This window comes from Stylophora pistillata, chromosome 9 (genome assembly GCF_964205215.1).
Source record: "Stylophora pistillata chromosome 9, jaStyPist1.2, whole genome shotgun sequence".
Classification (NCBI taxonomy): Eukaryota; Metazoa; Cnidaria; class Anthozoa; order Scleractinia; family Pocilloporidae; genus Stylophora; species Stylophora pistillata.
This window is the reverse complement of record NC_142527.1, coordinates 17913000-17925790: the sequence shown is the minus strand read 5'-3', so window position 1 is coordinate 17925790 and position 12791 is coordinate 17913000. Positions and strand designations below refer to the sequence as shown.

Here is a 12791-nt window from a genome sequence, read left to right as displayed (position 1 = left end):
AAGTGATTTTGTTTCTCCAGGACGTCATTGTATTCATAATACCATTCTTGCCTAGGTTTTAATATTTTTCATTCCCTTTAACAAGATGAGTTGCCATACCAGAGTCAAAAATTAAAGCTGTACATTGAGAGTTCAAGTTTCATTTTTCTTATTTTACTGAGTAATGTAACACTTTTTTTATGAGAAGTACCAAAATATGAGAAATAAAACATAGATTGAACAACAGAAAGATGTGAACTATACCTTTGCTTTTTATCCTAAATGTTAAGCACCAGATACATGTAAGCAGTTCATAATATTTGAAAAAAAATCATTTTAAAATGATACAAAAATAATTTGGAAAATCTTTTACCTGCATGTTGTTATCAGTATCAATATTAAACCTGTCGCCAACCACGAAATTTAGTTCCTTTCAAATCTTCCAGAATGGACTTTAAAAATGCAGTTTTCAAGGCTTAAATTTACATAACTGTGACTTAACCAAACAATTTATGTTTTTGTTATTACAAAACATTGGTGTTAAAAAATTGGCAGATGGCAAAATATCTCACATTAATTTAAAGGCAGGCATAAATGAAAAAATATGTCACTCATTTTAATTTGACACAATTGTTGGAAACACCAGTTCTTAATTAAAGCAAGAACAAATATTATATGTTGTACATACATGTCCCTTACCAAATTAACCAAGCAAATCAATTACAACAGAGTACACAAACAACCTACCCAATTTATTTCACCGTCAGATGAAGAGTCTATTTTCATGAAAAGAGCTGTAACCTGGTCTTCATTCTATGTTCATGAAATTAGACAAAAAAAGGGACGAAAGATTAAAAAACATTGTATTGCAAATTTTAATCATTATGATTAACAGCTTAAACACATAGCTGAAACTAAATTAAATTTGTTGTGTAAGAACAATCTCTATCTCACTCAGTCGCCAGACAGCTTGTCTTAAGATAAGGAGTTAATAAAAAAAAAAAAAAAAACCAATGTTTTAATTAAAGAAACTCTTGTTTTAAGTTCAAGTTTCTAACACTTTCAGAAATGCTTGCATTCAAAATTATTTGACTTAGACCACCAAATTATAAGCATCTCATAACATTCATGTGTAAAGGTAATGTAACAAATTATGGAAATCATCCTCCTGCAAAAAGGCCTTTGCTACTGGAAAGTATGAGATTCTAAAACCTTATAAATAACTTAAAGTGTAATGTCATGTACTAATTTTGAGAATACAATTTTGTAGTTTGAAAAAGATCCTTGTTAAAGTTATCAAATTGAAACAAGTTGTAGTTCCTATTTCATTTGTTTAAATACACTGTAGCTCTCAAAAGTAAGTTGACAGTACTAGTCTTACCTTCAATTCAATTGTCAATCCTCAAAACTTTTAAGAATCAAAGATTGAGAATCAAGGCCTGAGGCTCAAGGATTGTGAATTGAGAATCAAGGCCTGAGGTTTAAGGATTGTGAATTGAGAATCAAGGCCTGAGGCTTAAGGATTGTGAATTGAGAATCAAGGCCTGAGGCTTAAGGATTGTGGATTGAGAATCGAGGCCTGAAGCTTAAGGATTGTGAATTGAGAATCAAGGCCTGAGGTTTAAGGATTGTGAATTGAGAATCAAGGCCTGAGGTTTAAGGATTGTGAATTGAGAATCAAGGCCTGAAGCTTAAGGATTGTGAATTGAGAATCAAGGCCTGAGGCTCAAGGATTGTGAATTGAGAATCAAGGCCTGAGGCTTAAGGATTGTGAATTGAGAATCAAGGCCTGAGGCTCAAGGATTGTGAATTGAGAATCAAGGCCTGAGGCTTAAGGATTGTGAATTGAGAATCAAGGCCTGAAGCTTAAGGATTGTGAACTGAGAATCAAGGCCTGAGGTTTAAGGATTGTGAATTGAGAATCAAGGCCTGAGGCTTAAGGATTGTGAATTGAGAATCAAGGCCTGAAGCTTAAGGATTGTGAACTGAGAATCAAGGCCTGAGGCTTAAGGATTGTGAATTGAGAATCAAGGCCTGAGGCTTAAGGATTGTGAATTGAGAATCAAGGCCTGAGGCTTAAGGATTGTGAATTGAGAATCAAGGCCTGAAGCTTAAGGATTGTGAACTGAGAATCAAGGCCTGAGGCTTAAGGATTGTGAATCGAGAATCAAGGCCTGAGGCTTAAGGATTGTGAATTGAGAATCAAGGCCTGAGGCTTAAGGATTGTGAATTGAGAATCAAGGCCTGCAGCTTAAGGATTGTGAACTGAGAATCAAGGCCTGAGGTTTAAGGATTGTGAATTGAGAATCAAGACCTGAGGTTTAAGGATTGTGAATTGAGAATCAAGGCCTGCAGCTTAAGGATTGTGAACTGAGAATCAAGGCCTGAGGTTTAAGGATTGTGAATTGAGAATCAAGACCTGAGGTTTAAGGATTGTGAATTGAGAATCAAGGCCTGAAGCTTAAGGATTGTGAATTGAGAATCAAGGCCTGAGGCTTAAGGATTGTGAACTGAGAATCAAGGCCTGCAGCTTAAGGATTGTGAACTGAGAATCAAGGCCTGCAGCTTAAGGATTGTGAACTGAGAATCAAGGCCTGAGGTTTAAGGATTGTGAATTGAGAATCAAGGCCTGCAGCTTAAGGATTGTGAACTGAGAATCAAGGCCTGAGGTTTAAGGATTGTGAATTGAGAATCAAGACCTGAGGTTTAAGGATTGTGAATTGAGAATCAAGGCCTGAAGCTTAAGGATTGTGAATTGAGAATCAAGGCCTGAAGCTTAAGGATTGTGAACTGAGAATCAAGGCCTGAGGCTTAAGGATTGTGAATTGAGAATCAAGGCCTGAGGCTTAAGGATTGTGAATTGAGAATCAAGGCCTGAGGCTTAAGGATTGTGAATTGAGAATCAAGGCCTGAAGCTTAAGGATTGTGAACTGAGAATCAAGGCCTGAGGCTTAAGGATTGTGAATCGAGAATCAAGGCCTGCAGCTTAAGGATTGTGAACTGAGAATCAAGGCCTGAGGTTTAAGGATTGTGAAATGAGAATCAAGACCTGAGGTTTAAGGATTGTGAATTGAGAATCAAGGCCTGAGGCTTAAGGATTGTGAATTGAGAATCAAGGCCTGCAGCTTAAGGATTGTGAACTGAGAATCAAGGCCTGAGGTTTAAGGATTGTGAATTGAGAATCAAGACCTGAGGTTTAAGGATTGTGAATTGAGAATCAAGGCCTGAGGTTTAAGGATTGTGGATTGAGAATCAAGGCCTGAGGCTTAAGGATTGTGAATTGAGAATCAAGGCCTGCAGCTTAAGGATTGTGAACTGAGAATCAAGGCCTGAGGTTTAAGGATTGTGAATTGAGAATCAAGACCTGAGGTTTAAGGATTGTGAATTGAGAATCAAGGCCTGAAGCTTAAGGATTGTGAATTGAGAATCAAGGCCTGAGGCTTAAGGATTGTGAATTGAGAATCAAGGCCTGAGGCTCAAGGATTGTGAATTGAGAATCAAGGCCTGAGGCTCAAGGATTGTGAATTGAGAATCAAGGCCTGCAGCTTAAGGATTGTGAATTGAGAATCAAGGCCTGAAGCTTAAGGATTGTGAATTGAGAATCAAGGCCTGAAGCTTAAGGATTGTGAATTGAGAATCAAGGCCTGAAGCTTAAGGATTGTGAATTGAGAATCAAGGCCTGAAGCTTAAGGATTGTGAATTGAGAATCAAGGCCTGAAGCTTAAGGATTGTGAACTGAGAATCAAGGCCTGAGGCTTAAGGATTGTGAATTGAGAATCAAGGCCTGCAGCTTAAGGATTGTGAATTGAGAATCAAGGCCTGAGGTTTAAGGATTGTGAATTGAGAATCGAGGCCTGAAGCTTAAGGATTGTGAATTGAGAATCAAGGCCTGAGGTTTAAGGATTGTGAATTGAGAATCGAGGCCTGAAGCTTAAGGATTGTGAATTGAGAATCAAGGCCTGAAGCTTAAGGATTGTGAATTGAGAATCAAGGCCTGAGGCTCAAGGATTGTGAATTGAGAATCAAGGCCTGAGGCTCAAGGATTGTGAATTGAGAATCAAGGCCTGAAGCTTAAGGATTGTGAATTGAGAATCAAGGCCTGAGGCTTAAGGATTGTGAATTGAGAATCAAGGCCTGAGGCTCATGGATTGTGAATTGAGAATCAAGGCCTGAGGCTCAAGGATTGTGAATTGAGAATCAAGGCCTGAGGCTCAAGGATTGTGAATTGAGAATCAAGGCCTGAGGCTCAAGGATTGTGAATTGAGAATCAAGGCCTGAAGCTTAAGGATTGTGAATTGAGAATCAAGGCCTGAAGCTTAAGGATTGTGAACTGAGAATCAAGGCCTGAGGCTTAAGGATTGTAAATTGAGAATCAAGGCCTGAGGCTTAAGGATTGTGAATTGAGAATCAAGGCCTGAAGCTTAAGGATTGTGAATTGAGAATCAAGGCCTGAGGCTTAAGGATTGTGAATTGAGAATCAAGGCCTGCAGCTTAAGGATTGTGAACTGAGAATCAAGGCCTGAGGTTTAAGGATTGTGAATTGAGAATCAAGGCCTGAGGTTTAAGGATTGTGAATTGAGAATCAAGGCCTGAAGCTTAAGGATTGTGAATTGAGAATCAAGGCCTGCAGCTTAAGGATTGTGAATTGAGAATCAAGGCCTGAGGTTTAAGGATTGTGAATTGAGAATCGAGGCCTGAAGCTTAAGGATTGTGAATTGAGAATCAAGGCCTGAGGTTTAAGGATTGTGAATTGAGAATCGAGGCCTGAAGCTTAAGGATTGTGAATTGAGAATCAAGGCCTGAAGCTTAAGGATTGTGAATTGAGAATCAAGGCCTGAGGCTTAAGGATTGTGAATTGAGAATCAAGGCCTGAGGCTCATGGATTGTGAATTGAGAATCAAGGCCTGAGGCTCAAGGATTGTGAATTGAGAATCAAGGCCTGAGGCTCAAGGATTGTGAATTGAGAATCAAGGCCTGAGGCTCAAGGATTGTGAATTGAGAATCAAGGCCTGAAGCTTAAGGATTGTGAATTGAGAATCAAGGCCTGAGGCTCATGGATTGTGAATTGAGAATCAAGGCCTGAGGCTTAAGGATTGTGAATTGAGAATCAAGGCCTGAAGCTTAAGGATTGTGAATTGAGAATCAAGGCCTGAAGCTTAAGGATTGTGAATTGAGAATCAAGGCCTGAAGCTTAAGGATTGTGAATTGAGAATCAAGGCCTGAAGCTTAAGGATTGTGAATCGAGAATCAAGGCCTGAAGCTTAAGGATTGTGAATTGAGAATCAAGGCCTGCAGCTTAAGGATTGTGAACTGAGAATCAAGGCCTGAGGCTTAAGGATTGTGAACTGAGAATCAAGGCCTGAGGCTTAAGGATTGTGAATCGAGAATCAAGGCCTGAAGCTTAAGGATTGTGAATTGAGAATCAAGACCTGAGGTTTAAGGATTGTGAATTGAGAATCAAGGCCTGAAGCTTAAGGATTGTGAATTGAGAATCAAGGCCTGAGGCTTAAGGATTGTGAATTGAGAATCAAGGCCTGAGGCTCAAGGATTGTGAATTGAGAATCAAGGCCTGAGGCTCAAGGATTGTGAATTGAGAATCAAGGCCTGCAGCTTAAGGATTGTGAATTGAGAATCAAGGCCTGAAGCTTAAGGATTGTGAATTGAGAATCAAGGCCTGAAGCTTAAGGATTGTGAATTGAGAATCAAGGCCTGAAGCTTAAGGATTGTGAATTGAGAATCAAGGCCTGAAGCTTAAGGATTGTGAATTGAGAATCAAGGCCTGAAGCTTAAGGATTGTGAACTGAGAATCAAGGCCTGAGGCTTAAGGATTGTGAATTGAGAATCAAGGCCTGCAGCTTAAGGATTGTGAATTGAGAATCAAGGCCTGAGGTTTAAGGATTGTGAATTGAGAATCAAGACCTGAGGTTTAAGGATTGTGAATTGAGAATCAAGGCCTGAGGTTTAAGGATTGTGGATTGAGAATCAAGGCCTGAGGCTTAAGGATTGTGAATTGAGAATCAAGGCCTGCAGCTTAAGGATTGTGAACTGAGAATCAAGGCCTGAGGTTTAAGGATTGTGAATTGAGAATCAAGACCTGAGGTTTAAGGATTGTGAATTGAGAATCAAGGCCTGAAGCTTAAGGATTGTGAATTGAGAATCAAGGCCTGAGGCTTAAGGATTGTGAATTGAGAATCAAGGCCTGAGGCTCAAGGATTGTGAATTGAGAATCAAGGCCTGAGGCTCAAGGATTGTGAATTGAGAATCAAGGCCTGCAGCTTAAGGATTGTGAATTGAGAATCAAGGCCTGAAGCTTAAGGATTGTGAATTGAGAATCAAGGCCTGAAGCTTAAGGATTGTGAATTGAGAATCAAGGCCTGAAGCTTAAGGATTGTGAATTGAGAATCAAGGCCTGAAGCTTAAGGATTGTGAATTGAGAATCAAGGCCTGAAGCTTAAGGATTGTGAACTGAGAATCAAGGCCTGAGGCTTAAGGATTGTGAATTGAGAATCAAGGCCTGCAGCTTAAGGATTGTGAATTGAGAATCAAGGCCTGAGGTTTAAGGATTGTGAATTGAGAATCGAGGCCTGAAGCTTAAGGATTGTGAATTGAGAATCAAGGCCTGAGGTTTAAGGATTGTGAATTGAGAATCGAGGCCTGAAGCTTAAGGATTGTGAATTGAGAATCAAGGCCTGAAGCTTAAGGATTGTGAATTGAGAATCAAGGCCTGAGGCTCAAGGATTGTGAATTGAGAATCAAGGCCTGAGGCTCAAGGATTGTGAATTGAGAATCAAGGCCTGAAGCTTAAGGATTGTGAATTGAGAATCAAGGCCTGAGGCTTAAGGATTGTGAATTGAGAATCAAGGCCTGAGGCTCATGGATTGTGAATTGAGAATCAAGGCCTGAGGCTCAAGGATTGTGAATTGAGAATCAAGGCCTGAGGCTCAAGGATTGTGAATTGAGAATCAAGGCCTGAGGCTCAAGGATTGTGAATTGAGAATCAAGGCCTGAAGCTTAAGGATTGTGAATTGAGAATCAAGGCCTGAAGCTTAAGGATTGTGAACTGAGAATCAAGGCCTGAGGCTTAAGGATTGTAAATTGAGAATCAAGGCCTGAGGCTTAAGGATTGTGAATTGAGAATCAAGGCCTGAAGCTTAAGGATTGTGAATTGAGAATCAAGGCCTGAGGCTTAAGGATTGTGAATTGAGAATCAAGGCCTGCAGCTTAAGGATTGTGAACTGAGAATCAAGGCCTGAGGTTTAAGGATTGTGAATTGAGAATCAAGGCCTGAGGTTTAAGGATTGTGAATTGAGAATCAAGGCCTGAAGCTTAAGGATTGTGAATTGAGAATCAAGGCCTGCAGCTTAAGGATTGTGAATTGAGAATCAAGGCCTGAGGTTTAAGGATTGTGAATTGAGAATCGAGGCCTGAAGCTTAAGGATTGTGAATTGAGAATCAAGGCCTGAGGTTTAAGGATTGTGAATTGAGAATCGAGGCCTGAAGCTTAAGGATTGTGAATTGAGAATCAAGGCCTGAAGCTTAAGGATTGTGAATTGAGAATCAAGGCCTGAGGCTTAAGGATTGTGAATTGAGAATCAAGGCCTGAGGCTCATGGATTGTGAATTGAGAATCAAGGCCTGAGGCTCAAGGATTGTGAATTGAGAATCAAGGCCTGAGGCTCAAGGATTGTGAATTGAGAATCAAGGCCTGAGGCTCAAGGATTGTGAATTGAGAATCAAGGCCTGAAGCTTAAGGATTGTGAATTGAGAATCAAGGCCTGAGGCTCATGGATTGTGAATTGAGAATCAAGGCCTGAGGCTTAAGGATTGTGAATTGAGAATCAAGGCCTGAAGCTTAAGGATTGTGAATTGAGAATCAAGGCCTGAAGCTTAAGGATTGTGAATTGAGAATCAAGGCCTGAAGCTTAAGGATTGTGAATTGAGAATCAAGGCCTGAAGCTTAAGGATTGTGAATCGAGAATCAAGGCCTGAAGCTTAAGGATTGTGAATTGAGAATCAAGGCCTGCAGCTTAAGGATTGTGAACTGAGAATCAAGGCCTGAGGCTTAAGGATTGTGAACTGAGAATCAAGGCCTGAGGCTTAAGGATTGTGAATCGAGAATCAAGGCCTGAAGCTTAAGGATTGTGAATTGAGAATCAAGACCTGAGGTTTAAGGATTGTGAATTGAGAATCAAGGCCTGAAGCTTAAGGATTGTGAATTGAGAATCAAGGCCTGAGGCTTAAGGATTGTGAATTGAGAATCAAGGCCTGAGGCTCAAGGATTGTGAATTGAGAATCAAGGCCTGAGGCTCAAGGATTGTGAATTGAGAATCAAGGCCTGCAGCTTAAGGATTGTGAATTGAGAATCAAGGCCTGAAGCTTAAGGATTGTGAATTGAGAATCAAGGCCTGAAGCTTAAGGATTGTGAATTGAGAATCAAGGCCTGAAGCTTAAGGATTGTGAATTGAGAATCAAGGCCTGAAGCTTAAGGATTGTGAATTGAGAATCAAGGCCTGAAGCTTAAGGATTGTGAACTGAGAATCAAGGCCTGAGGCTTAAGGATTGTGAATTGAGAATCAAGGCCTGCAGCTTAAGGATTGTGAATTGAGAATCAAGGCCTGAGGTTTAAGGATTGTGAATTGAGAATCGAGGCCTGAAGCTTAAGGATTGTGAATTGAGAATCAAGGCCTGAGGTTTAAGGATTGTGAATTGAGAATCGAGGCCTGAAGCTTAAGGATTGTGAATTGAGAATCAAGGCCTGAAGCTTAAGGATTGTGAATTGAGAATCAAGGCCTGAGGCTCAAGGATTGTGAATTGAGAATCAAGGCCTGAGGCTCAAGGATTGTGAATTGAGAATCAAGGCCTGAAGCTTAAGGATTGTGAATTGAGAATCAAGGCCTGAGGCTTAAGGATTGTGAATTGAGAATCAAGGCCTGAGGCTCATGGATTGTGAATTGAGAATCAAGGCCTGAGGCTCAAGGATTGTGAATTGAGAATCAAGGCCTGAGGCTCAAGGATTGTGAATTGAGAATCAAGGCCTGAGGCTCAAGGATTGTGAATTGAGAATCAAGGCCTGAAGCTTAAGGATTGTGAATTGAGAATCAAGGCCTGAAGCTTAAGGATTGTGAACTGAGAATCAAGGCCTGAGGCTTAAGGATTGTAAATTGAGAATCAAGGCCTGAGGCTTAAGGATTGTGAATTGAGAATCAAGGCCTGAAGCTTAAGGATTGTGAATTGAGAATCAAGGCCTGAGGCTTAAGGATTGTGAATTCAGAATCAAGGCCTGCAGCTTAAGGATTGTGAACTGAGAATCAAGGCCTGAGGTTTAAGGATTGTGAATTGAGAATCAAGGCCTGAGGTTTAAGGATTGTGAATTGAGAATCAAGGCCTGAAGCTTAAGGATTGTGAATTGAGAATCAAGGCCTGCAGCTTAAGGATTGTGAATTGAGAATCAAGGCCTGAGGTTTAAGGATTGTGAATTGAGAATCGAGGCCTGAAGCTTAAGGATTGTGAATTGAGAATCAAGGCCTGAGGTTTAAGGATTGTGAATTGAGAATCGAGGCCTGAAGCTTAAGGATTGTGAATTGAGAATCAAGGCCTGAAGCTTAAGGATTGTGAATTGAGAATCAAGGCCTGAGGCTTAAGGATTGTGAATTGAGAATCAAGGCCTGAGGCTCATGGATTGTGAATTGAGAATCAAGGCCTGAGGCTCAAGGATTGTGAATTGAGAATCAAGGCCTGAGGCTCAAGGATTGTGAATTGAGAATCAAGGCCTGAGGCTCAAGGATTGTGAATTGAGAATCAAGGCCTGAAGCTTAAGGATTGTGAATTGAGAATCAAGGCCTGAGGCTCATGGATTGTGAATTGAGAATCAAGGCCTGAGGCTTAAGGATTGTGAATTGAGAATCAAGGCCTGAAGCTTAAGGATTGTGAATTGAGAATCAAGGCCTGAAGCTTAAGGATTGTGAATTGAGAATCAAGGCCTGAAGCTTAAGGATTGTGAATTGAGAATCAAGGCCTGAGGCTTAAGGATTGTGAATTGAGAATCAAGGCCTGAAGCTTAAGGATTGTGAATCGAGAATCAAGGCCTGAAGCTTAAGGATTGTGAATTGAGAATCAAGGCCTGCAGCTTAAGGATTGTGAACTGAGAATCAAGGCCTGAGGCTTAAGGATTGTGAACTGAGAATCAAGGCCTGAGGCTTAAGGATTGTGAATCGAGAATCAAGGCCTGAAGCTTAAGGATTGTGAATTGAGAATCAAGGCCTGAGGTTTAAGGATTGTGAATTGAGAATCAAGGCCTGAAGCTTAAGGATTGTGAATTGAGAATCAAGGCCTGAAGCTTAAGGATTGTGAATTGAGAATCAAGGCCTGAAGCTTAAGGATTGTGAATTGAGAATCAAGGCCTGAGGCTTAAGGATTGTGAATTGAGAATCAAGGCCTGAAGCTTAAGGATTGTGAATTGAGAATCAAGGCCTGAGGCTTAAGAATTGTGAATTGAGTATCAAGCATGGAGACATTCGCAGAACTTCTCAAGGATCTTGATCCTCAGTTTTTAGAGAACGATTTTATTCTCCCATTCCATTAAATTTGATTTGTACTCCTTGTACACACACACAAGAAATTGTTCTGAGCCATTGAAATGAAATTTTACCATGATTATGATAAATTTATTTTGAAATAAGGCTGATAAATGCACAATTCTTACTAGCAACTAACCTTGAATTTAAAATGAAACAAGTTTGTGATGACATCTTTAAACTCGTCTAAATCTAATGTTCCATTACCATCAGAGTCAGCTTCCTGAATAATAAACAAATTTATCCACGTCAGAAAAAACTTCTGTTTTGATTACAGACTAAATATAATGCCAATAATCCATGCCTTTAAATCATAAAGTACTCTTGGCTTGCAGAATTTAGAGCACACAAAGTCAAAATCACACAATTGCAAAGAGACTTAATAAAAGCTCACCTCAAAAGCTTGTCTCATCTTATTCAAATGGTCCAAAGTAATTCTGTCTTCAAGCTAAACAATTGTCAAATAGAGAAAACTCAGGTGTGTTACTATATAATTACACATTCAATTAACATTTAAAAATAGGCAGTCTGAGACTGCATGTGTCGGAAGTACTACTGAAGATATAGTACAATGTTTTACTGCATCAAACAGAAATAGGGGCTGTATGATGATGCTAGAAGCTAGGTACTGGGTTGCAGAAGATTTGTCTCACATGCAAAACAGAAAACTTGCCACATCTCACACATGAGTACTCTGTTCCTCAAGAGAAAGATGATTCAAGAATATTATTATACTACAAATTGACATTCAACCAATAATTAAATGGTAACAGACAATCATATTAATGATAATAATAATAATGATGATGACAATAGTAATTATAGTAATAATAATTTATAGGGGCTAGCTCAAATTAGCCTCTATCCTCTAGGTTCTAATAATGATCAAATTATGTTTCTTTTAATTTTCCTGTGAATTGTAAATATTTTGCTCATTTCATTGCAGTTCCACTTTAATTTGTAAGACTTTTTTTCATACAACAAGACATTCTGTGTTTTAGGATATTCCGTCATTTTCATGTTTTAAGATATTCTGTCATTCCACTGTTCCTCCTATAGGAGGAAGTAGCCACAAAAATATTAAAACTTAAATAACTTAATTTGAAATTTTCTTCACGATTTTAGGTCCTCTAATAAAACTTCTTAAATGTGCTCTAGTTATCACGTAAACTAAAACAAACAAACAAAACAATTTGCAGTTTGTTTTTGACTTGCTATAACTATAATGGTCCTTGCTGATGGAACAAACATTTGAATCAAGCCAAGATTATAGGATATATCAACAAAGTTGAAATGGTAAATTGGCCACCGTAACGATTACAAAAGCTGACGTTTTAAGCCTTAGCCCTTCGTCGGAGCAAAGTGTTTCGCTACCATGAAGGGCTAACGCTTGAGATGTCAGCTTTTGTAATCGTTACAGTGGCCAATTTACCATTTCAACTTTGTTGATATATCCAAATTATTTTGTTACCCCCACCGACACAGCCCCTAACAGTTTCTTTAGAAACTATCAGCTTTTATTCAAGATTATAGGATATTGATTCAATTCGAGAAAGAATGGTACAGTGAAACAGACTCCAACATAAGACATCTAAGATCGCATAAACAAATCAAGCTGAGATGTTTACATCCTTGTTGTCACCCAGTTTAGATTTATTGAATGATGACTCTTTTCAAGGGGTACAGCTTTTAAAGTGTTCTCTGGAGGAACCAGCAGCAGGCCTTTTTGTCAGCCACACTAATTTCTGAGTCACCAGTTCATTTTACTGGACAAAGTATTAAAATGCCTGTCTTGGGATGAAGTGAGTTGAAACTTTTGCCTGATTATATATTATCAGTGTTTTTTTTTTACTGCCTCCCAGAAAATCTTTAGAGAACAGTGCTTATAGAACATGGAACAGTATAATTTGTCATCTGCAGCTGATTAAGGTGCAGGAGAGCTAGAGTACAGTTTTATGCACACACAGAATAATTTAACCTTCCTTATGAATCACAACATAATCTGAAGTGGGTGATAACAAGTGTTTCAACATAACCTTATACTGCTACTGTTATATACCATATAATTAAAATATTCTGTGGAATTAAAATACTTCCGGCAGAGTACTCTCTTAATGACATGCTGTGAACTTAGAATCTTGCACGATAAAGTTTAAATAGTTTTGTGTACGTCTTTTTTGTTTACCCTTTTATGTAGCTTATTTATTCATTTTTATACATCACTCTGACTTGTACTTTT

General features: G+C 39.1%; 1 protein-coding gene across 2 annotated transcripts in view; it reads right to left on the bottom strand.

The window, feature by feature from the left end:
- The window catches only part of LOC111322355 (cilia- and flagella-associated protein 337), a 43803-nt gene that overhangs the window by 28608 nt on the left and 2404 nt on the right, over nt 1-12791 (bottom strand). The window contains exons 2-4 of one of the 2 annotated variants that reach the window (XM_088733697.1): nt 10947-11000; nt 10692-10775; nt 727-792 (exon numbers count right to left, since the gene is read on the bottom strand). In XM_088733697.1, the coding sequence (XP_088589823.1) occupies nt 727-792; nt 10692-10775; nt 10947-11000 (204 nt within the window). Of the gene's footprint in view, nt 1-726; nt 793-1360; nt 1421-10691; nt 10776-10946; nt 11001-12791 lie in introns of those variants that run through there. The other variant, XM_088733698.1, reaches the window with a different exon arrangement.